Source organism: Lepidochelys olivacea (assembly GCF_965140295.1).
Source record: "Lepidochelys olivacea isolate rLepOli2 genome assembly, chromosome: 11".
Taxonomy (NCBI): domain Eukaryota; kingdom Metazoa; phylum Chordata; order Testudines; family Cheloniidae; genus Lepidochelys; species Lepidochelys olivacea.
Genome location: NC_140421.1, coordinates 11,150,189 through 11,176,291, shown reverse-complemented (window position 1 = coordinate 11,176,291; position 26,103 = coordinate 11,150,189). Strand labels below are relative to the sequence as shown.

The window sequence follows — 26,103 nt, the reverse complement described above, 5'->3', positions numbered from 1 at the left end:
TCTTCAGCATTTTCAAAATACTCGTGACATTTTTTTTGCCACTTTTGCACTACTTCATGTCCTAAGATGTTATGGGAAGATATCCCTGAAAATACGCCCGCTGCAGTTTGGCTAGAGCAGCAGCTCTTGGGGAGTAACAAATGAGAGATCTCCGGTAGCAAATAATGAGATGGTTGTAATGTGGCATCTCACTCTGCTTTGTGAGATGCCACAACGGCCTAAACTGCACGTCTGTAATATTGAGACCCAACTGAATCAAATCCTGGAGGGATAACTCATCTTTTTTCCAAGGTAGAATAATTTAGTTTCGTGTCTGTTTGTGTGGTGCAGTTTAGGGGTCTTTCGGATGAAATCTTAACAGGCTTAGTCTTATTTGCTCTATACAGATGCTAAAGATCCCGTGACACTTCTTGTAACAGAAGTGGTTTGCCCCAGTGTTTTGGGCAAGAATGTCCTGCCCTCCCTTCTTGTTTTGCAGCAGCACTCTGCGCTAGCAGGTTGCTGCCCTCCATCCTCAGTGGTGACAGTGTATCAGGGGTACTATATGTGAATAGTTTTGTATAGTGCTTTTGGGACCATTCAGAATGGAAGATGCTATGTAAGAGTGAAATATTATTTATGTAAGTTTTTCAGAAATCAGACCAAAAACCTAGAAGTGAGAAAAGGAAGCTAAGAAGGCTGGGCTATAAGAAAACTGCAGACTTCCCTTGCCTGGTGCATAAAGAACAGAGATCAGCTATGACATTCCATGGTTCTGGAGCAGTGTGTTCTAGTGGGTTAGAAAAGGGGACTGGTAATTAGGACTTTTGGGTCCTGTTCTTCACTGCGCAACTTTAAGCATTTTACTCAACCTTGTTGTGCCTTGCTTTACCCGTCCACACAATTAGTATAACTCCTGCCTCACAGGGAGTGTTGTGGCACTTAGCATCTGTTAAGCACTGTAAGGTCCCTGGCTACAAAGTATGAGCAGAGTACTGTTGTTATTATTGCAGTAGTAATGGATCTGGGTTGTACACAAGAAAACCAGACCATTAAAGCTGTGTGAGGGGTGGGGCAAGGAGATTAGATTTAGATATTACAGGAAAAACCTCAGTTTCTTATGGGGGGCAGGAAAGTGGACAAAGGAGTGTGGCTTTTCTGAGTGGAGCCTGCAGAAATGGGACAAGGAGGGAAATTACCAAGAGTGCGCTCTGTTGGACAGTTGAGGAAAAGGATCGATACCAGCCATGAATGAAGACACTTGCATGACTCCCAGCCTGTGTGTTCTTCTTAAGAAGTTAACTAGCTGATTAGAATTTAGGCAACAATATAATAATTTAATGGCACTTGTGTCTGTGTCTTTCTTTCTTTTTTTTTTTCCATAGCATCCTCTTTGCAGACATAGAGGGGTTCACCAGCCTGGCCTCCCAGTGTACAGCTCAGGAGCTGGTCATGACGCTGAATGAGCTCTTTGCCAGATTTGATAAGCTTGCAGCTGTAAGTTTTCTATTATAATTCTGATTTTGGTTCCTGTTACACGATTGACATACTGCACCGGTTCACTAGATTTCTAACATTCACTGCCCTAAAAGGCAAGTTATTACAAACATGAAACGAAGTTTCATACTTCTCCATCTCTTTCTTTTTTCTTTTCCTTTTTGTAGGAAAATCACTGTTTACGTATAAAGATCTTGGGCGATTGCTATTACTGCGTGTCTGGATTACCAGAAGCAAGAGCTGACCATGCACACTGCTGTGTTGAAATGGGAATGGACATGATAGAGGCTATCTCGTAAGTAGCAGATTCCCCAGGGAGAGAAATTTATTCCATCTCTTAATGCATGAGGTAGCTAGCTCATTGAGCTAGAGGCCAGCAGAGAGAGGGTATATTTGGGACCAGAACTGGCACACAAATGGACCTGACAGTAGAAAGACGGAAGCTTGATTCCACTAGAACCATCTGGGGCATCTAAAATGCTTCCCCTCCCCGCAACTGGTGTAGGTCATCCTAGGCATGAAAGGTGTCAGTCCCAAAAGAGAATTTTTCAGCAAGGAAGAGGCATGTGAAAAGAGGGTTTCTAATGGAAATCTGTCTGTAACCTTTGTAGACCGCTGGTCATTCTGCAGTAGCTTGCCCCTTTGCTGCTTAAAGGGAAAAATGCTGCCTACTAACCTGATTTGAAAAAGGCCCAATAGGGTGCAGATGTAACGTGTAGGGGGAGGAAAGGCTTGGACAGGATTTTGGTGAAGCTACATGAGGACAATATGATATAGGCCTGTGCACCAGAAAGGCTCCAGCCACACCAACTTAGGGGGCGGTTAGGATCAGGGCACTGAAGGATGCTGCTGGTGCCACAACCATGGATGCCACTGCAAGCCTGAGGGTGCTGTAGCAGCTGCAGAGTGTGTACTTGGGATGGGGAAAGAGGATCGTATCCTAACAACTGCCACAGATCACCCTTTCATCCACCCTGTGCCAAGTCATCTTCCTGAAGATGGTCACAAGATCAGAGGATTTGTTTATTGGTGGGTGGACGGCTTCTTTCAGACTAATTACTTAGCAGCAAACAGTTGGGTTTGGCTGTTTATTCACAGATAAGCAGCCTGATGCTTCATTGCCTTGTTTTCAGTTGTTTACACTGCCCTGAGCGAGTGTATAAAGCCAACGGGTCAGAACAGTAGTGTTCAACACCTGCTTTGCCGTCCCTGTGCACAGGCAAAAGTAACTACACATGGGGCAAGGCTCAGCAATGATAAAGTCTGTTTTACAATGTTCAAGAGATCTTTGTAACTGTTAATAAATCTGAAACATTTTCCCTGTGTTCCTTAGAGTAGGTGGAGGTTGGGGGAGGCAGGGGGAGTGAGAACAGAAAATCACTTATTCCCGATTTAGCAAAGAATCAGATTGTTAAATGCCTTTCATCCCATACAAAGTGGGAGGCAAGCTTTAAAGGTAGAGGAGGAGTTATTTGTAAACCCTAGGGTACTAGCAGCCCAAGGTATTTTTTTCAAGGCAAGATGGGTTGCAATTCAATAAAGAAGCCTAGACTCTTCAGGCTTCATAGGGTATGTTTACCCTGCAATTAAACACCTGCAGCTGGCCTGTGTCAGCTGACTCAGGCTCATGGAGCTCAGACAGGGTTATAAAACTTTGCTGTGGACACCCGCCCCTGGGTCCCAGAATCCAGGCTCCAGCCCCAGCCATCTACACTGCAGTTTTGTAGCCCCACAGCCCAGCTGACGTGGGCCAGCTGCAGGTGTTTAACTGCAGTGTAGACATACCCTAAGTGTTACTCAGCTGGGCGGTGGGTTTACAAAGCCATCTGTCAAGAGCTATAGATTCTTTCAAGCCACTCACGGTAGAAAGTGAGACCTTTGCTGTTAAACATAATAGACCTAGTATTTTCTTGGTAGTACAAGTTGTTGGAAATTATTCCTTTTAGCATTTAATAAGATGCTGCCTAACCTGCCACTTCTTTGTACTCCACATCAATTCCATGGGATTCTTTACTACAGCCATTGAAAGTAGGTTATTCACAACTCCTTTTATATATATATCTCAAAGGTGAAAAGTGCAAGGAAGCAGCATGTAAAAATAAGTGAAGTACACTTATTTTATATATATATAATAGTCCAGGTATGCATTGTGTATGAAATGAGGAATAGTTGTTGCATACTAGTATTATAAAGAAGTCTCTTATGTGGAAATGCTGCTTTTCAAACCACATACTTGTGATCTGAAAAATGAGACAGATGTGTGGGTGTTTGTTTATGCCCTTGAAAAAATCCCAATAATAAGGATGTACTGTACCCAGCACAGTAAATACGTACCTTGAGACTTGATCAAGATAAAGTGGAAATTCAATCCAATTTACTGAACTGAAGGAGATGAGAACTGCAGAGCCTTTACATTTCTGTTTTAGATCCTTTAATGCTATAGGAGCTGATCCTGCAAAGGACTGAACACATGTTGGCTCCCAATGGAATCAGAAGGAAATGTGGACACTCACCACATCACAGAATTGGACCTATATTGAGTAGTTCCAGCTCTGAGCAGATCAATTAACATAGGCATAATTGGTTACAAATAAATATTCTCAAAACTAGATAGTGCGGTGCACAGAGGACACGTAAGTACCGCGATGAGTACGTGGAAAGATAGGCTTCTATTTATGTATATATCTTTAAGAAAACAAGAGGAAAAAATAAACAGCCTGTGTTATCAGTTCATTTGGGAGCAATGAGACAAGGTTCAATGATAACACCATGGTAAGTCAAAGTATCAGGCTTTTGCCATTAGAAACATGTCAAGTGTTAGATTGTGAGGTCTTTGGGAGAGGGACCATATCTACCTCTATGTTTGTATAGCTCTTAGAACAATGAGGTCTCAATCCTGATCAGGCTTTTGAGTTGAAAATACCACTTTTATGAACTGCAGTTGGAAACCTTCTTAAAGAAAAGAAAAGAATAAACAATTGAAACCGAATTTGGGGAAATTTATTTTATTGACTAGTGTATACAACTGCTACAAGTATGTTGCCAGACCTGAGGTTGTGAAGCCCCGTATCAGGTGATTAGGGCAGAATGCACTAGCTTCTTGGAGAATTAACATCTCCCTTTCAATGCTGGCTCCTCCCCGAGATTAGGTTGTCTTTGCAGGAACAGAACAGGGCAATGGTCAGGACGATCGCAGTGAGTAGGATTTGCCTTGTGTACAAGACCCTGCGTTTTCTGAAAATACAGGATCTGGCCCATAGAATCAACTTCTCAGATTGTTCTCTGTGCCCTGCCCCCCCTCTGAACCCCATAGACAACTAAGAGAACTGTCAGGTGAGTTTCTCTGTGAAACATGGGCATTCTGGTAATGATGTGATCCATCACCAACTATAAGCCACATTTGGCCTTCTTGAGGCCATCAGACCCTTCGTAGGTCCCCCCTCCCCCTGAATTCCTAAATAGAATTTCCATGTGAAGAGCTCTTCAAGTAAACTTTTGCCATAAAAAGGAAAAACCCACCAAGTATGACAGTGATCATTTTGGGAGCAAACAGAGGATCCAAGAGCTCATTAAAATGAGAGTCTGAGTGTTTGTAGCTGCCCACTTGGAGTGAGTGCAGAAGATGTGGTTCTGTGGTTTGCAATGGCTGCAGCTTAAAGCTCAGTTCAAGGTTTCCAACTGCAGTGGATATTTCACACACAGATCAGGTTTCATCCATGGAACACTTGATGCCTGGTGCCATACAGACAAATTACGAGCTCAAAATCATTTCCTTTTTCTCTTTGCAACATGCTGTTACTTTTAATGAGGTTCAGAGAGCTGGGAGGTTATGTCCAGTTTTGGTATGGAAATCAAAGACCAAGACTTAGTGCTTTCACCCTCCCAGAGAATTTTTCCATGTGCTCTGAACTTGCGACCAAGTTGAGAGGACAAGAACTTATTCCAAGGACACCCCTATCTAATTAGTACTTTGCCTGGCTTATCAAAGTGCAGTACAGCCTGTCTGATTTCTGTAGCTAAAGAACTGTGAATGAGCAGCCCCTGTGTGTGTGTTTGAATAATTTCTAGGGAATTGTGTATTTTGTGCTCTGGGAGCCAAGTTATGTCACTGGATACAGGCACATACTTCCCAGAGACATCCTTCTCTTTCTGCATCTCTTTTCAGATTGGTCCGGGAGGTGACAGGAGTCAACGTGAACATGAGGGTTGGGATCCACAGCGGGAGAGTTCACTGTGGAGTCTTGGGCCTCAGGAAGTGGCAGTTTGATGTGTGGTCAAATGATGTCACGCTAGCCAATCACATGGAAGCCGGAGGTAAAGCAGGGTAAGTTGTTGCTTCACCAAAGCTGTCGTGAGTCAATCCACGTGACAGTTTGCTTTTGACTTGCAGGAGGGTTTTGGTTAGTTTGTTTGTCTGTCATAGGATGAGTGTGGTGCAGAATTTTTAATTTGGGCACTCACTGGCTAGTTTATTTCCTCTCAACCCTACACTTCTGTCCACAATAGGTCTGCAGTCACCCAGGGTGGACATGCCTTATATGCAAAGAATGGAATTCATCCTCTTAATAATTCCAGTGAAATTGATGAAGTGACACCTGGGATTAATGTCTCTGTGTGATCCCTATCACAGTGGGTCGTGGTTAGAGAGAGGTGTAACCATATGCTAATAAATGTTTGCTGAAGATATCACCTGGTCATCAGAAGGAAATGTTGTTCCTGCTTTGGAACACCCTTCCGTAAGAGATCCAAATAAATGTACATTTCACTACCTTAAGGACCAATGGAAGACCAACTCCCTGACATAGCTTCCCCATGAGATTATTATTCTGCATATATTTCTACATTTCCTCTCCCCTAGGAGGGAAGAGTAGAAAACATAGATCATCTACTTGATTGCATACCTCTATAAGGCACCTGGATACTACAGTGATTAATGTGGTATAGCAAGCTAGATGCAGCCGAGTATCCATGGCATATGACTTTGTAGACCCATGTCTCAGTCATGTGTGTGTAATGTGTTTTGGTTGCTGAGCAAGCATGTCTACTGTGTGTTAGAGCAAGCAAATTGAATGAATGAATGGCTGCCTTACATCCACCGGGACGCTTATTAATGGATGTAAAACTTGGATAATGTGTTTTAACCTAATTCTATGGAAAAATGTCAATGGGCCTGATTTTACTCCCTTTGAAAGGCAAGACAAAACTCCTAGGGGATGTCAGCAGCAGCAGCATTGGACCCTGAAATGAACTGTTTTTTCTAGCGCACAGAATCTGTCACTGGCAGGAATTGGCTTACTAGATACGTGATTATTAGAGCTGCCTAATGAACTCCACGATTTGCCTTTTGTCTCATTCAAGGCGAATCCACATTACCAAAGCAACCTTGAATTATCTGAATGGAGACTACGAGGTGGAACTGGGTTTTGGAGGAGAACGCAATGCTTACCTCAAGGAGCACAGTATAGAGACCTTCCTGATTGTACGCTGCAGTCAAAAACGGGTAAGAGCAAACAGACTAATGTATGTTTTAGGTGTTTTTGGCTGGTGGCCACTCCTAACACCTCACAGCAACCTGAAAGCCAGACTTTCCTGGCCAGTAGAGGATTCCCTCTATGCCAGGAAGTCCTCCAGTGCCAGAGGCCCAGTGTAACAACTTCTAGCATACCTTCCCTCCTGGCCCCCAGCACAGGTGTGAGTCTGGGGGAAGGCAGGGCATGGCCACCTTTGCACCTCTTCTCACCCTGTTCCTGCCCAAAGCACAGTTTGTCTGTACAAAAGAATCTGACCTTAGTCCTTTTTTTTAAGCACATGAGAGATTATTTTGTAACTGAGTTTTATGTTGGTGGAAGCTGGCAAATTATTAGCCTGAGAAAAGCAAAGTTCTCCATCATACCCCAAGCCAGGTTCGGCTTCGGCTGCAGCCGTGGAAGCTTTCCCCGCCTGCCCACTAGCGTGCCTCAGACATGAGCTAGCGGGGCACCTTGAATTAGTGACAGTGCTTCACTCCATGGTACATCATTCCTCAGTATGGTTCTGCCAGCCAGGTAATCAGTTAGGGCCTGCTTGGATGGTGGATGCCTGTCCTTGTGGAACAGGACTGAGAGTACTAATTCATTTCCCATAGATCACTTGAACAAGCAGCACAAGGTAACAGCTTTCAGTCACTATTGACTTGAGCTGGACTCAGGCCATTGTCGTAGGCTACAGTCTCTGGTTCTGCTGTGTCTCTCTTCCAACAAAAAGTGGGCTGTGTTGCAACTAGTCTCTATAACCAGTGTGTGTCCAGATTATGACCGATTTTAAGGTCAGAAAGGACTACCTTGATCGTCTAATTTCACCTGTTGCATAACATAAACCATGATATTTCACCCAGTATTTCGTTCGTCAAGCACCAGTGGACGCTATGTATTCTATCCGAAGTTCTTACCAGCTTGTAGCGATGGGCCTGGATCAAAACCCAGTTTTTTAGTTACCCTTAATCTGAGACTAATCAAAACTCTACTGTAGATTTGAAACCCCCTGAGCATCTGACAAACTGTGAATTGGATCTGAATGTTTATTTTGCAGCTGTCTCCAGGTCCATAATGGAACCCAGCAAAACACTATTTCAGAACAACCTCAAACTTTGGAACATCTATCCTAACTCACAGAGGAAAGAATCATAGAATATCAGGGTTGGAAGAGACCTCAGGAGGTCAGCTAGTCCAACCCCCTGCTCAAAGCAGGACCAATCCCCAATTAAATCATCCCAGCCAGGGCTTTGTCAAGCCTGACCTTAAAAACTTCTAAGGAAGGAGATTCTACCACCTCCCTAGGTAACGCATTCCAGTGTTTCACCACCCTCCTAGTGAAAATGTTTTTCCTAATATCCAACCTAAACCTCCCCCACTGCAACTTGAGACCATTACTCCTTGTTCTGTCATCTTCTACCACTGAGAATAGTCTAGAACCATCCTCTTTGGAACCCCCTTTCAGGTAGTTGAAAGCAGCTATCAAATCCCCCCTCATTCTTCTCTTCTGCAGACTAAACAATCCCAGTTCCCTCAGCCTCTCCTCATAAGTCATGTGTTCCAGACCCCTAATCATTGTTGTTGCCCTTCGCTGGACTCTCTCCAATTTCTCCACATCCTTCTTGCGGATGATACTAAACTGGGAGGAGTGGTAGATACGCTGGAGGGGAGGGATAGGATACAGAAGGACCTAGACAAATTGGAGGATTGGGCCAAAAAATATCTGATGAGGTTCAATAAGGATAAGTGCAGGGTCCTGCACTTAGGACGGAAGAACCCAATGCACAGCTACAGACTAGGGACCGAATGGCTAGGCAGCAGTTCTGCGGAAAAGGACCTAGGGGTGACAGTGGATGAGAAGCTGGATATGAGTCAGCAGTGTGCCCTTGTTGCCAAGAAGGCCAATGGCATTTTGGGATGTATAAGTAGAGGCATAGCCAGCAGATCGAGGGACGTGATCGTTCCCTTCTATTCGACATTGGTGAGGCCTCATCTGGAGTACTGTGTCCAGTTTTGGGCCCCACACTACAAGAAGGATGTGGATAAATTGGAGAGAGTCCAGCGAAGGGCAACAAAAATGATTAGGGGTCTGGAACACATGACTTATGAGGAGAGGCTGAGGGAACTGGGATTGTTTAGTCTGCAGAAGAGAAGAATGAGGGGGGATTTGATAGCTGCTTTCAACTACCTGAAAGGGGGTTCCAAAGAGGATGGCTCTAGACTGTTCTCAATGGTAGCAGATGACAGAACGAGGAGTAATGGTCTCAAGTTGCAGTGGGGGAGGTTTAGGTTGGATATTAGGAAAAACTTTTTCACTAAGAGGGTGGTGAAACACTGGAATGCGTTACCTAGGGAGGTGGTAGAATCTCCTTCCTTAGAGGTTTTTAAGGTCAGGCTTGATAAAGCCCTGGCTGGGATGATTTAACTGGGAATTGGTCCTGCTTCGAGCAGGGGGTTGGACTAGATGACCTTCTGGGGTCCCTTCCAACCCTGATATTCTATGATTCTTGTAGTGTGGGGCCCAAAACTGGACACAGTACTCCAGATGAGGCCTCACCAATGTCGAATAGAGGGGAACGATCACGTCCCTCGATCTGCTGGCTATGCCCCTACTTATACATCCCAAAATGCCATTGGCCTTCTTGGCAACAAGGGCACACTGTTGACTCATATCCAGCTTCTCGTCCACTGTCACCCCTAGGTCCTTTTCCGCAGAACTGCTGCCTAGCCATTCGGTCCCTAGTCTGTAGCGGTGCATTGGATTCTTCCGTCCTAAATGCAGGACCCTGCAGTTATCCTTGTTGAACCTCATCAGATTTCTTTTGGCCCAATCCTCCAATTTGTCTAGGTCCCTCTGTATCCTATCCCTACCTGCCACCGTATCTACCACTCCTCCTAGTTTAGTATCATCCGCAAATTTGCTGAGAGTGCAATCCACACCATCCTCCAGATCATTTATGAAGATATTGAACAAAACGGGCCCCAGGACCGACCCTGGGGGCACTCTGCTTGATACCGGCTACCATCTAGACATGGATCCATTGATCACTACCCGTTGAGCCCGACAATCTAGCCAACTTTCTACCCACCTTATAGTGCATGACTGTCTTGTGTTAAAGCACAGGACTATTAGGACATCTGAGTTCTGTTCCCAGATCTGCCTTAGTCTTGCTGTCTTACCTTGAAGAAATCACTTGACCTATTTGTGCCTCAGTTTCTCCTTCTGTAAAATGGGAATGTTGATAAACATGGGCATTATGAGGTTAAATGCATTGCTGGTGACATGCTTCAATAACATGATCAATGACCACTATGCCTATACAAAATTAGCTTGAGATCATCATTTGCAGTTACATTCTCTCTGGAAGGGAAGCAAGCCTCAAATCGTCTTAATGCAAAAAAGGAAGAAAATCGATTCTCATCCTCTGAGGTGATAAGCTAATGTTTTGGTATCTATCTACCCAAGAGAGAAACCTCATTAATTATGGTCAATCTTCAGAAGATTATTAGAGTTTGCAGGGCAAGATCATTATGTCCCACACACCATGGCCTGTCAGTGGGCAGCTCAAGCCACTTGAGATATTTACACTTTACCCTCTTCACTGCTGCAAAACACACTTTTGGTGAGGGCCCATGTCCAGGGGAGGAAAGGTGTATTGATTTGTTACATCAGGAGAATACACTAAGTATCTGGTATGTTCCTGTGAAGATCTGTAGATCTTTGTTGGGACAAGTGGAATGTTGGTACTTCAAAGTATGTTACAACATTCTGCTGCCTCACGGTGGCTGCAGTGGAGACTTCAATAGAATTTTCAAAAGGTGTGATCAAAAGCACGCTCCACATTTGCCTTGTTATTGGGCAGAGACTGTCTTGTGGTGGAATGGGACTCAAGAGTTCTGGGTTCGGTTACTGGTTCTCCAGCAGACTTCTTGTGTGACTCTCTGCCTAAGTCCCCTGTGGGTTTGATACTTCATTTCTTCCACCCTTTTCCTGTCTTGTCTATTGGACTCTAAGCTCTCGTACTATGTGTTGGTATAGAACATTGCACAATGGGGCCCTGGTCTTAGTTGGGACCTCTCGGCTCTAAAGTAATGTCGCTGCTAATAGTACTCTGCACCTCAGGGTCCCAAAGCACTTAATATTAAGACTTGCAATATCCATGTGGCTTAGGAAGTTACTATACTTAAACTGGGCATGAAGAAGTGACTTACCCAAAGGTCACAAAGACTAGTGTCAAGAGTCCAAGAGAAGAGAGGTGTCCTGAGTTCTAGGCCTCACAGTTCCAGCTTCCTCACTCTTACAGTTCACTAGTTTGTAATTGAAGCCCTGAGCTGGAATCTTTTACAGCTCTCTGCCCAAATTTAAATACCTATTTTAATAGAATGAAAAGCTTTTTCCCTTTCTCCACCCCCACCCTTCTTAATATTTTGCAGAAGTAAAGATGGACAAGGTACCAGTGTTTTACCTTTGCTTCCATTCCCTCTATTTTTATCTACTTTCTTGTGTATGATTTATTTAGTGAGGTTTTTATTGGAGTCCGTTCCAATAACCTCCATAAAATGTTCATCTGACTTAGTAATGGGTTCCTGTGCGTCGTGTCTGGGTTCCTGTTAGTCGCACACTGTTTATGGAGTTCTCATAACAAAGCTGAGTATGTATCGCATTGTGGCCCAGGGTGGCAATGTATTTCATGTTGGCTAAAGATGTAAATCCTCTGTTTTTTTTTCACCTAAATCAGGAACAGCAGATGTAGTGGCAGGGCAAACTTCCCTCACCCTCCACTGCTCCACACAATGTACCTCACCTCTGATCTTCAGGCTCCTTCCAGGGGTGAGAGTGTAGGTCTGTTTAAATCCTGGGCCTTTCTGCCAAGAAGGGTTGTTTTTGGTGAACAACACTTCATTGGACAGTTCGGTCACTTGGTGCCTGATTTCTGCAAGGTGATGAACCCTTTCAAAACCCAGTTCAAGTGGAGCTGGTGGCATTTAGCACCTTACAGCCCAGGATCTCTGTTGATTGCACTGTCCATGTAACCCACACTAAGATAGTGTTGGATCTTTGTCCATCTCTAGTAGCTGGTTGACGTAAGAGGTTACTGAGTCTGCTACTGTTTCCAGTTAATGACATCAGTCCTTTAGCTTAAGTGGTAGAAGCTCATGCTTTTAGCATTGAAGGTCCCATGTTCCAACCCTGATGTCAGCCCAGGCAAGATCAGTTACATCTACATCAGGCTTTGCAAGTCTTATTTATTTTTCTAGAAAGCTATTTTAGTTGCAGTTATCACTGAGAGAGCTGTTTTCATTTTAAGCAGCTTCTAACTTTCTGAAACTATGACCTTTGGAGCTGATATTTTGCATGCTTAGTCTAAGTTTTTTGAAAATCTTGAATTTAAACAGAACTCACCTTTGCATGTTCCAATAAAATCAATCAGTGGGAGAACAGGTTTGCCTGACTTCAGTGGAGGGGCACTCCTTACCCCAGTGATTAATTTGGCCTAGCATGTTTATTTGCATATGCAATCAATCACGTATGCAATTATTATGCCAAAAAAACTGGGTAAATACAACTTTATTGTTGACACAAAATAAAGTAAGGGAATTCACAGTAGTGAGGCCAGAATTTCTGATAATTAAGGTGCACACTTGTGCACCTAATTTACATAGAGTTACCATGACTGCATTTTCAAATCCATGCAATGAGCCATTTGGATGAGCAATTTCCCAGTTTATGTGGGCACACCTCAATTGTCTGAATAACTGGCCTATAACTCCCACAGACACTGTAACTCAGCATTGTCAGGAGTATAGTTAAGGCATAAAATTAACGGCATACATTGTGATACCAAATTCCACTTACTGTTGCTGTGATGAATCATAACTTTGAATTTTCTGCTGTTTTGTCTGTTTGCATTCTCAGCTGTTAAATGAATTATTTGCATCTACATAGTTTTCTGTTGCATTGATTAAATAGGAGGAATGTAATACTTTTGTGTTCCAGTGACTTGTGTATATATTAGACTAGGTCCTCCTTTGAAAATAGTTTATTAAAAGGATGCTACCAATTTTTTGACATTGACTTGTTAAAAAAAATTCTCGTTTCTGATAGAGCAGTCTTTAAATAACATCCACAGAATTGAAAGTATACTTTGGGACTTTTCTGCTTTCCCCCTGATGCTTATAAAGATATTTTACTAGCGAAGGGAACAGGCACACCCAAGAGTTTCAGAACCAAAGCGGTTCAGACCCAACCCCCTCTCTTTCCTCTCCCTGCATATACCTGCCTACTGCCTCTTCAGTTTCACTAGCAGCTTTGCTGGTGCTGTTACTGGTAAATGCTTCTTGCAGAACTTGTGGGAAAGCTGGTCTTTGAACCCCTGCCCTCCCATGCCTCTGTTAAGTACAGGAGTGATGGTGTTATGCTATTGCTATTTTCCTCAACCCGGGGGATGTGAAGAAATAGCTAAGGGGACACAACCAGACCTCTATATTGTTCTCCAGAGTCTCCACTTTCATTTGTAAACAAGACAAGTCAACCAATAAACCAACCAACACAAAAACTCCTAGCTCCTAGGGTTGTGAAGAAACCATTCAAAACATAAAGCAAATGTAACAAATGCGCAGATGTCTGCCTGAGTTTGCAGACAACCTGAAACAGTAGATTCTAAGTGTGATCTTTCCCGTTTATTTTAATGGGGTGTGAACTCAGATGCCAATGGTGATGCTTTAAACAGCAAGTTGCTAACTATTTCATAGCTCATCAAAGCATGTAAGAAGGGCAAGGATATATAGTATTTCAACCTTAACTATAGCAGAGCTGCTGCTCTGCTATAACAAAGATCTATGCAAGCATTTCTCAAAGTGGGATGGGAGGCGCAAAGGACTACCTGGGGGAGTGTTGAAGATGTATACATTACATTGAGTAGGGCTCTAACACCACATGGTGGGGTTGCAGGTAGTTTCATTTTCCTGAATGGCAGGGCGTTAGCTTTCAGAAGTTTGGGAAACACTATGCTAAGAAAATAAGGCAGGAACTGAACATAACCATCAATTAGAGAGTGAGAATGCTGACTGTCCACTAAGTGCTGCCGAATGTACAAAGTCAACAAACCCTAAAAAAAAAAAAAGGGACACATGTATTTTTCTCACTTCTCTTTCAGTTATACAGGAACGTGGATGTTCCCTGTAATACTAGCAGGTGCACCATTTTCAGAAAGAAATGGTGATGGTGGCTCCTTAAGCCTGAAATGGCTCCGTGAGTTCTGGCCATGGCTCCTAGGAAAACAGCTTTCATTCTTCTCTAAATAATGTCCTAGAGCTCCATCCAGCTGAACAAACAAAATTATCATTTATATGGTGTGGATGTGACTCTACTACAACATCTTAGATTTAATGAGTTTCATTGTAACTGAGCAGGCTTCCATTTACATAGGTTTACTGCTGTGATGGAATTGGTCATATATTACTGTCAGAAATACAGTTCACATGTCAGTATGACAGCAAGACAATATAAGGTGCTATCCTATAGCTAAGTTAGGAATATCTATGCAACAGCTTTGACTGCTGGAGCTGCCCCACTGATAACCACAGATCTCAAAAAATCCTACTGCAGATGCAGCCACAGAGTAAAGGTGTTCGATGCAGTTGATTGATCTAAGAAAATCTCAACTATTTCTGTGGTTTTGACATGGTGTTACTGTAGCTCAGTGTGTGGGAAATGGTGATGAGAATTCAATAAAACCTCTGGGGATAAGATTTACGGTCTCTGCAAGCTCATATTTGAAAGTTCCCACAGCAGCTTCTGGAGTTTATCCATGTTAAATTTGAAAAGCTCATTGCTGTCTGAGAATATTGCAGCTCCCATTGTAAGAGATAGCACATAAAGATTAGCAGAATTGAAAGACATTGTCAGCAGTTCCTTTTCTCAATCTTTTCCTAGTTTTCTCATGCATTTGATGACACTTTGTGTATAGTCGGTGCCATTCCGGGGTGCAGTCCAGACCAGTGAGGGGTTCTGTCACCACCTGCCCTGCACCTTAGGGTCCCTCACAATGCTTTGCTGCTGTAGTTCCCAACCTGGGCTGCTCACAAACAGCCAAACAGCATATAGGTCACACCCTGAGTGTCTGTGCATAGCTGCAGTCCTGATCCAGCAGCTCTGACCCCAGCAGCCTGTCAGCAACACACCAGCCACACTCTGGCTTCCAGCAGCCTTGGTTACTACTTGCAGGCTGACCTCAACACACCCTCAGTCTTGAATTTTCCCCCAAACATGTGTTCTGTGCTGCCCAGCCCTCTCCTGGACAGTTCAGATATTATAGATTCGTTGCCCCTGTACAGGGTCAATAGTCAATAACCAACAGCCTGTTATTTCAGTTACCAAGAAGCTCAGTTTAAACACAACACTGGATTAGTTTAGATTAAAAAATAAAACAAGTTTATTTAACAGCAAAGAGCGAGATTTTAAGCGAGTACAAGTATCAGATATTAAAGTCAGAAATGGCTACAAGAGAGGCAAAGGTAAAATGCTTTCTAGTAGCTAAAACTTAACAAACTAGATTGGTTCAAGGTAAAATCCTTAGCACTTGTTCCCAGCAATAGGGCTGACCAAAATTTTTCAGGTCAGGATGCCTTCTCGCCCCCTCGCCAAAGTCAAAAGGCTAGTTCCTTTGTTGTCTGAGGTGAAAGAGAGAGCAAGAGAGAGAGAGATCCTGGCATGGTTTTGCCCCTCACTTTTATAGTCCAGTTCCCCTTTGAAGTGGATTGTGTGAAGGGTACCCCTCAAAACAAAGTTTATTGAAGTCGTAAAGAAGGCAACGGGGAGTCTGGGGGTGAAGGTGGCCCATGCTTTTTCATCTCCCCTGCATATGCTGAGATGCAGATTTGCCTTGTCTTCTTCCTGCTGTCTCAAGGACCGTGTTTACTACTTATATGTAAACTGAGGTAAACACACATTTCTTTTTTTTCGGATAGACCTGTTTAACCACTCCTGGCTAGTCAGGCATGGCTTTGAACATTCGCTACCAACATCATACGGGGGAATTCATAACTTTATATGTAATGTTGCTACACACATTTCACCATGATATTGATGACCAGTGAGTTATTCATTTACCTAACAAGGCATATATTGTACAAAAATTATTATATTAGTGTGTATGATGTGAATACAGGGATACAATCGATCAAGTCAGTTTTCCCGTATAGTCAATTAGCAAGGGAGCAATAGGCTCACTAAACTGAAAAGAGTGACCCTTACAAACATCTACAGAGGAGTAGAAAATCGCTTAGGCCCAGATTTTATTTTGGGTTGTTGCATTCAGCATCATGATGCCTAACTAATTTAGGAGCATAAAATATCATTTTTCAAAAGGGATTTAGGCACTTGGGAATCTAAATTCCATAGCCAGTTGATGGGATTTAGACTCCTAAGGGCCTAAATCCTTTTTAAAAATTAGATTTAGGCTTCTAAATCTGTTAGGCATTATGACACTGAATGCAGCTATGTCTAAATACCTTTAACAATCTGGGACTTCATCTTTTATTTTAAAATTTTAAATCACAACATACTTTTAAAGAGTGTTCAATCAGAAATCTGATTTTTTTAAAAAAAAAAAATCAAGTTAAGAAGGTTCCTTTAAATAAGTGTTGCAAGTAAGAGTCAAGTCCATTTGAGTAAGAAGTTTTAGTATTGTGTTTTATTTGTACAAGCAAAATTTCGCTACCAGAGGCTTTGACTGCAAAACACTGCCCTACAGTGGGTTTTATCTATGGCAAAAGCTACAGAATACATGGTTCAAAATCTCACCTATTTTGAGGGGGGGGGAAATGCAAGAGTTCTTCACACAGCTTTGGATAATTTATATGGCCCATGATCTCATGGTTGTAAATGACCTCAATAGTGTGTGTGTTTACCACAGTTTGTCCTGGCCTTGCCCCAACCCAAAACTGTCAATGCACATGTACCTACTGAGGTCTTTTATTCCCTTCAAATTAATCACACAATTGACATAATGTAAATTTAGTATATGATAGTCAATTGGCCCTAGTCAAAAGCAAATACAGTTTACTAATTGGCTGAGACCTTGCAGTTTATCTGCTTGGATTTCTGGAATTAAGTATTTGCTTAAGATTATATCTGCGTTTACTAAGACTAACATCATACTGGACTGTGCTTCACCGTTGGGGAAAACTTGTCCCATGTATCTTTTATCATCTGTTGACATAAAGGCATTTGTAATGTAACCAGATAGGTTTGCTTTTATGGGTCTCCAGACCAGATTTACTGGCTAGCTTTTTTTTTGATTGCTACTGGTTGAAAGCCTCTCGCTAAGCTGTAATAAAATGTACAGACAGTGTCACTTTTATTATTCAGAGCAGTAAATATTTGGTTGTAGATACCTAATCTGTTCTTTCTGCCAGTGTTTTTCTGGCATCAGAAGATATATATAGACCTGTAACTATACAAGGGGTTGCAGCTAGAGAACCACAAATGATCGTACAGGTTAGAAAAGTAAAAGTTCTGTGGCTTTTTAAAAGATAATAGAGTCATTTCATACTTGTGTATTTTTAGACACATTTAAAACACAGCTCTCTTGGAGATTAGCTAGAGTTTCCATAATGGTTGCTAATGTGAAGTTCATCTGGCACAAAATGTTCACAGTTGCAGCTCTTATAGATTAAATGATGCTGGTTTGATGCAGGTGAGAGACAGGAGTGACAGTCATGAGGTTTGTTTTCCCACACTCGTCTTTCTGTGGCTTCAGCAGTTTGTGATAATGTGTGGCTTCTTCTAACGAGTTTTGCCATGGAGCTGAAAGTTCCTTGCGGTTGCTCCCACCCCATTGTGGCAATATACTAGCAGTGCTCTCAGGGACCTGGGAGTCAGTAATGAGATAGATAGAACCCTTGCAGCAATTCAAACGCAGCCTTGGGGCAGTAGCAACCCCAGGTTGTTACTATCCAGTGGCTATTAAGATATCAATTATGAACCCTGTGCCCCAGTCAGTACCTTTGTTGGCACTCCCAGCAAAGTCAAAGGGGTATAAAGACTGAACTATTCACTCAAACACTATTGCAACTGGTCTCGGCATGAAAAGCCTGCAGTCTATTGGAGGGCGCTGTCAGTATGACTGCACCTTTCCTGTGAGTCATGAAGACTACCGTCTCCATGGTTGTCAATCTATCACCTTTCCCCAGCACTAAATTTACAAAGATGTTTTTTTAATTCAAAAAAGCATGACAATATAAAACATGACAGTTAACTCTCTGGTTACCATGGAAATAGCACCAGTCATTCTGTGAGAACGTGACAGGAATGTGGTGAATGCCTTGGAAACCACAGTTATGGCTTGGGACAAGAGAATCCGTATGGGGAATATATGGACTAACCTGTATCTTCATCCAAGACTTGAGCTGAACGAGGCTCAATCATTTCGAAAAAATTGTGGCTTTTTCTTTTCTAAAATTGTTTTGCTGTCCCTGCAATTTCTGGCTTTGAAATCCAAGATATGCAACAATAATTACGTGTGTCTGTTCTGGTGCTTGTGCTCAGCCAGATCCAGGAAATCTAAAAAAAAGGTGATCTCATAAGCTTATAAAAAAACAGCTTTTCAAATGCTCATTCCAGCAGAACCCTCGAACTCTTCAAGGGTCGCCCATCTCTCAGTAATTATATAGTAACATGCTTACGACCACTGTCACGTTGGTTTTTGTTAAGTCATTGTGGTCAGATCACATAATTCCCTACTAAACAAGTCTCCTGCGGAAATCTTGGTCTGAATGAAAACTGCAGGATTGATCTTGTACAAGCTACTCCTGCCTCCTCTACAAAACAGAGGCCAACAAGGGGAGGACAGAGAAAATCCTATGTTGAAAAAGCAGTGTTTTTTATTAGCTAGAAAACACCCACAAAATAAGTAATTCACAATACTATTATATCACCCCATAGCATTTCTGTTTTTATTGGTGATGAGCCTGAAATAAATCTCTGGGTTCAAACACACCCAACCTTTGCAGCAGTCTTGAGTCAGGTCCAAATGTCATAGCTATCTCTTACCACCAAACACCCCTGAACCTTGGGAGTATTTCCATCAAAGACAAAATGTGTAGTTAGAGTTGAAGAGGAGAAAACACCTTTTGTCACCTTGTGCAGTACCGTTATTTTCTTCTTAGCACTTACCAAATACAGTACCCGGCAAACGTTAAGTATTCTTCGCCAGTTCACCCCTCCTTTGGGAGGCACCCCCATTGTACAGGAGGCCAGAGTCAGTGCCAGAATTGAAACTTGGCTCCTAGCCCTCTGCCTTTGTCCTGTAAATTGCAGGCACATTGATTTGTGTTTTCCAAGGAATCTTAACTACAAAACTACAGTTTTGTTTCTGAATTTAATTGTTCAGTCTCAAGGCAAAAAAAGCCACCCCATTTGCACTCACCGGAGCTGTTTGTGGTCAGAGAGGAAGGGGTTATCATTTGCCAGTAAAATGGTGGGCACCAAATTTTGAGTACTTTGAAAAACTATCCCATTCTACTTGTCTGTGACACTTGGAAGGACAGGAAATAAAGCAATAAAGAAATGATCAGATGAATGCTCCTTATTTCTGTTGAAGTGCATGATTAATAGGTTAATGCAGGGGGATAAATGATCAGAAGCGAAGGCATGTGGGGAGTGATTGCCATATAAAATGTTTCAAAATACGTCTTGCAATTCTCTCATGTTTTTATTTTAGAAAGATGAGAAAGCGACAATAGCCAAGATGAACAGACAGCGCACCAATTCCATCGGCCATAACCCTCCACACTGGGGTGTGGATCGCCCCTTTTACAACCATCTGGGTGCTCACCAGGTCTCCAAGGAGATGAAGAGAATGGTAAAGATGTTTTGCTTTATGGAATATTTATTATTATTGTTTATTATTTATAGAGCACCATAGGCTGTGTATGGCACATTGCAGAAAAATAGGGTACAGTCCCTGCCTCGAGGAATTTACAGTCTAAGGGGCCAATCCTGCACACACTTACTATTGGACACAGTGACTATTACCTTGACTTCAGAAGGACAATTCACAGCAGTAATAGGTACTCCTGGACACAAGTGTTTTGTGGGATCGGGCCCTACATTATTTGAGGGTGACTAATACTGAGATGGGAGGTTGAAAGGCAAAAAAAGACTGCTTTTATTTAACTCTTCACCATGTTGTGAACACTCACCCAACGTTGAGTGAGAAGAGCAAGTTTTCTACTAAATATGTGTAGACACCAAGTTTTCCATATGTAAACGGGATTGATTTCTCCCAGCCCTACAAATCCATTGCACACTCTAGTATCTGCCAAAGGTTATTTTCATTGCTTTTGGTTTTTTATGTACACCTACTGTAAGTAATGTCATCATTTATACTCACTGGTCTCCAGGGTCCCTACTAAAAGGAATCTCTTTCATGACTTGCACCTCTCCAAAGGAAAAGTGGCAGCTCCATCACTCGAATTATTTAAGATTGCACTACACAAAGCACTCAAGAATACACTGTAAAGCATATGGAATAGTTGACCTATGGTAATGGGTCTCTAGTTCCTAGCCTTCCTTTGGGAAAATTGAATTTGCTATCCAGCCAGTTGCCAACACAACTTCTTGACAGGGCAGTGCTGCTCTCTGGCTCATTTTAGGCAACGTTGGAGATGGTGAGTCCTTATTTCCCTGTATTCCCTGCAAGAAAGATGAAGGAAAAGAAAGCACTTTATTTTAATAGGCAATTCATAATAATAACACTTAGCACTTTTGTAGTAATTTGCATAGTCAAATTTTTTTACAAACATTAACTTATTAATTATTGATTAATCAAAACGTTTAAAATAAATGAATTTCCTTTAATCTACATATCAAGTTAATTCAGGGCAAAATTAAAAATGTGTCTCCAGTTACAAATGGGTATGTCTCTGAGATTGTAGAATCCATAAGTGTAGGACTGGAAGGGACCTTGAGAGGTCATCTAGTCCAGTCCCCTGCACTCAAGGCAGGACTAAGTAATAACTAGACCATTCCTGACAGGTGTTTGTCTAACCTGTTCTTAAAAATCTCTAATGACTGAGATCCACAACCTCCCTAGGCAATTTGTTCCAGTGCTTAACCACTCTGACATTTAGGAAGTTTTTCCTAATGTCCAAACTAAACCTCCCTTACTGCAATTTAAGCCCATTGCTTCTTGTCCTATCCTCAGAAGTTAAGGAGAACAACTTTTCACCCTCCTTCTGTCGCAACCAGATAGAAAACTGCTATCATGTCCCCTCTCAGTCTTCTCTTCTTGCTAAACAAGCCCAATGTTTTTCAGTCTTTCCTCATAGGTCATGTTTTCTTGACCTTTAATCATTTTTGTTGCTCTCTTCTGGACTTTCTCCAATTTGTCCACATATTTCCTGAAATGTTGTGCCCAGAACAGGACACCATGTTCCAGGTGAGGCCTTATCAGCACAGAATAGAGTGGAAGAATTACTTCTTGTGTCTTGCTTACAACATTCCTGCTGATACAACAAGCCAGACTGATGTTCGCTTTTTTATTTTTCCCAAGAGTGTTACACTGTTGACTCATATTTAGCTTGTGATCCACTATAACCCCCAGATTCCTTTCTGCAATACTCCTTTCTAGGCAGTCATTTCCCATTTTGTATGTGTGCAACTGATCATTTCTTCTGGGAGTACTTTGTATTTGTCCTTATTGAATTTCATCCTGTTTACTTCAGACCATTTCTCCAGTTTGTCCAAATTATTTTGAATTTTAATCCTATCCTCTAAAACACTTGCAAGCCCTCCCAGCTTGGTATGATCTGCAAACTTTATAAGTGTGCTCTTGATACCACAGCCACTTGGAAATTACAAACTAGACACAGTTCATTATTTTGCACACATAATTATGTAGCATGTCACATATGCCCCCATATATTTTTGAAATTGCAGCGCTTACTGGGTGATAGGAGAATTATTTTTTGTTTCTGCTAAGCATAATTAGGTAGGATTGAGGGTCTCTGCATTTTTCTGCAAACAGCTTATCATTAAGGCTACGTTTTAGTTACGGGTATTTTTAGTAAAAGTCATGGACAGGTCACGGGCAATAAACAAAAAGTCATGGCCCCTGGGCCCTTTCCATGACTTTTACTAAAAATACCTGTGACTAAATCTTACCTGCTGAGAGCAGGGCGCTCCTGAAGACTGCTGCTGGGGGGAGCAGTGCGGGCTGACGCTTCTGCTGGGGTGGTGGCAGCCTGGAGCCCTGCTGCAGCTGGGGGTGGCCCGGGACATCCGGCCTTTTGGCAGGGGAGAAGTCCATGGTGCCCTGCCACTGGAGGCGGGCGGCCCATGCCCTCCACCACCACCCGGGGACGGCCCATCGCCCTGCTGCTGCTCTGGGCAGGAGGCAGGCTGTGGCCCCACTGCCACCGCGGCTGGACCAGGCCGGGGACGGCCCAGGGCCCGGCCGCCACTGCTGCTGGTCCGGGACCGCTGCTCCAGGGCAGCACCAGGGACCAACTGCCTGGGGCTGCCAGAGCAGCAGCCAGTGTGGCTGGCCCCTGGGCTTTCCCAGCTGCGGGGCTGGTCCTGGAGTCAGCCGCACCAGCGCTGCAAAATTCACGGAGGCCACAGAAAGTCTCGGAAGCCATGACTTCCGTGACCTCTGTGAATGATTCGCAGCCTTACTTAGCTTTTTGGTGTGTAATGTCAATGATATGTTAAAAGAACATTATTAAAGTTGCAACATTAAGCACTCAGAAATTAGGAAATTCCATCATGCAGATGGCCTGGCTCACAGCAGCTGGGAACAGCCATTAAGCACATTAAGCAGTGTGCCCTTGTTGCCAAGAAGGCCAATGGCATTTTGGGATGTATAAGTAGGGGCCTAGCGAGCAGATCGAGGGACGTGATCGTTCCCCTCTATTCGACATTGGTGAGGCCTCATCTGGAGTACTGTGTCCAGTTTTGGGCCCCACACTTCAAGAAGGATGTGGATAAATTGGAGAGAGTCCAGCGAAGGGCAACAAAAATGATTAGGGGACTGGAACACATGAGTTATGAGGAGAGGCTGAGGGAACTGGGATTGTTTAGTCTGCAGAAGAGAAGAATGAGGGGGGATTTGATAGCTGCTTTCAACTACCTGAAAGGGGGTTCCAAAGAGGATGGCTCTAGACTGTTCTCAATGGTAGCAGATGACAGAACGAGGAGTAATGGTCTCAAGTTGCAGTGGGGGAGGTTTAGATTGGATATTAGGAAAAACTTTTTCACTAAGAGGGTGGTGAAACACTGGAATGCGTTACCTAGGGAGGTGGTAGAATCTCCTTCCTTAGAGGTTTTTAAGGTCAGGCTTGACAAAGCCCTGGCTGGGATGATTTAACTGGGAATTGGTCCTGCTTCGAGCAGGGGGTTGGACTAGATGACCTTCTGGGGTCCCTTCCAACCCTGATATTCTATGATTCTATGATTACAGGGGAAGTCCATAAGAGGCTCAAATATGCTCAGTGAGGGTAGAGTCTTTGGAGATTTTAACTGGTAAAATCTAAAAGTCTCTCTGGAGCATGTGCAAACTGTGATTTTCTCCCCCAAAGGCTTATAACGTGGCCAAATTTAGGCAGACTTTCACAGGCATGGCAAAAAGCATATTGTTGACACAAAGACCACTCCCCAGTCAAATTTCAAGTCCCTCTTCCAAAGCATGCAGACGCTAGGACTGGAAATTGTTACCAGAATTTTTTAACAAAGGCATAACAAAATTTTCCTAAAAATTCAGCCAAATGCAAACCCCTGCATGTAAAATTTCAGCCCAAACAATTAGTTTGGTGAAGTTATAAGCAACTGAAAACAGGGTAATATAATGGGAAGTGTCAGATAACCTTAATAATAGGTGATGCTACCAGCCTGCCTATAATATCTTTTACCTTCACAATAATGAAGCCTAATCCACTTGTATCTCCACAGTCATGTGATCTTGTTTAATAAATGTAGGCTTTCTTTCCCTTCCCAAGCTCTTTAAATGTAGTTCCATGTAATAGCCATAACATATTATCTGTCTGGCAGTACAATTTGTTAGTGGACGAATCTATGTTATCTTTTCAGTAGTTTGGACTCAGTAGGCATGATGTTATTAGGAAATCCTAATCAAGATAGCATGTAATTATAAGTAGAAGTTTCTTTTGAATTGGCTTGAAAAGGGTTGTTGCATCATCCTATTCAGAAATGAGGCTTGAGCACACCAAATGGTATTATGCGTCACGCTGTTAATTACAGCTTACCGTGTCTAGCTCATTGTTCAGTTGGAAAAACATAATTATTTATTGACATATCAAGATAAGATTTAAAAAAATTGCTGCCAATTGCTTGGGAGTGGGAGAGCGTTCTGGAACAAGAGAAGACGGTGTCACTTTCTCATTCCTTTACATGTCTTGTACCTTAACTTGCAATGACTTTTACCTTTAGAAAGAGTCTTCAGCTTAGAAATTCTTTACTGGTAGATCAACCTCCATTCCTTTTAGTAGCAGTTAATACTTCTTGGTTACACTGATGGGAGACTTTAATTTGAGAGGCTGACATTGTCTACAGCTCTTTGTGTCAGATTCACTCCTGAAAACCAATTTGAAACTGGCTCAGTTTTGTTTTTTACTTATTTTCAGGTTTTGAGACCCCACTATCACTTTTATGCAACACTTTCCTTTTGTTTGTGATGCTGTAGCCAAAAATAATACCTGCATTCTCCATGGAAAAGATCATTTTAATGTCCACTAGGCAGGTGGTTTGCTGTTTCAATCATAGGTGGGATTTTTTCTCCCTTAAGATAAATTCTCCTTATGCAGCTTTGTAATAGTTAGCTTTGATTTCTACCCTGCCACATGGGTAGTGCAGTGGATGTATAAAATACATGTTGCAGCTATTGTAATGGATACATACCCTGTGTTGTGTGCGCACATACACACTATGTCTGTAAACTATATGTCTATAGACATAAAATATGAGTGCACAAAAATATGTGTAGGTGGACAAGGGTTTTATCAGCACCTATGTGGGAAGATGTCATGGCTTTGAGCTTCATGAGTAACAATGTCATCCCAAACTCCTGAAAATGTACCCCTCCCTCCATACCACTCACTGTGCATTTTTTCCCATTCCCAGCCCTCTAAGATTGTTTGTAATATTCACGTTCAGATATATGGGCCCATAAATCTGGAATAGCCAAAGGAAAACACTGGAGACAGGAAGTGAGACTAAAGTAGTAGCCACACCTACTTTCTCTTCAGGATGCACAGCTTTGAGAATGCAATGTGTTTTGTAAATATACAGATGCAGTTACCAAAATAAATGGATGGATAGCATTTTTAAATACATTGATATTGCAATTGAAGTACATTGTGGTGGAGTGTGTCTGTGTGTGTGTGTGTGTGTGAGTGAGAGAGAGAGAGAGAAATACAAATATTTTTCTCTAGGTAGAAGAGCTATATGATGGTGTGGTAAAAAGGTTTTCATTAGCGATCCCTCAGGGTCAGGGATGATCTCTTCCACAGGTTTTTATTTTGATGGGTCCTTTGGTGACTGAGGAGTCCGATCCTTGAGCCGCAAACTCATTGGCAAACATTGCAGGTAATGTTGGAAGGCAGTGTTGGGCCATGATTGCTACATGACACTCGTCAGTCCTTTCTTTTCTGGCATTTTTATGTGACCAGGGCAAGGCGATTTTCCTCAAAAGCGATCGTCCTTACTCTGACAAGTCTTGGCCAGTTAGCCCTGTCCTGGGCTACTGTCTCCTAGTGTGTGGTATTGATTCCACATCTCTTAATGTTTGTCTTAAGGGTGTCTTTAAAGCATTTCTTTTGGCCTTCCTGTTGTCACACACAAGAGAAACTACACGCTTTTGAATTGCATTTCCTCAGCAAAGACATTTTGGAAACAAATTTCCACATTCAGGGGGACAGAGAGAAATGTTCTAATGGCAATTTGATTATTTTTTTAAATCCTGTATGTGGGGGCTCTGAGGTTTGAAATATATTAGTGGTACTGGGTGAGATGGATTAGTGGTCACAGTGCCCATACCCTTTTTTCTATAACTTTGTAAGCTTTATCTTGTCACTTCATTGTAACATGACACTTATG

General features: G+C 42.6%; 1 protein-coding gene across 2 annotated transcripts in view; it reads left to right on the top strand.

Annotated features, from left to right (window-relative positions):
- ADCY5 (adenylate cyclase 5) overlaps positions 1–26,103 on the top strand; it is a 334,120-nt gene that overhangs the window by 240,535 nt on the left and 67,482 nt on the right. For both annotated transcript variants that reach the window (XM_084643409.1, XM_084643408.1), the window contains 5 exons: positions 1,365–1,476; positions 1,644–1,771; positions 5,642–5,800; positions 6,835–6,976; positions 19,712–19,852. In XM_084643409.1, the coding sequence (XP_084499535.1) occupies positions 1,365–1,476; positions 1,644–1,771; positions 5,642–5,800; positions 6,835–6,976; positions 19,712–19,852 (682 nt within the window). The remainder of the gene's footprint in view (positions 1–1,364; positions 1,477–1,643; positions 1,772–5,641; positions 5,801–6,834; positions 6,977–19,711; positions 19,853–26,103) is intronic.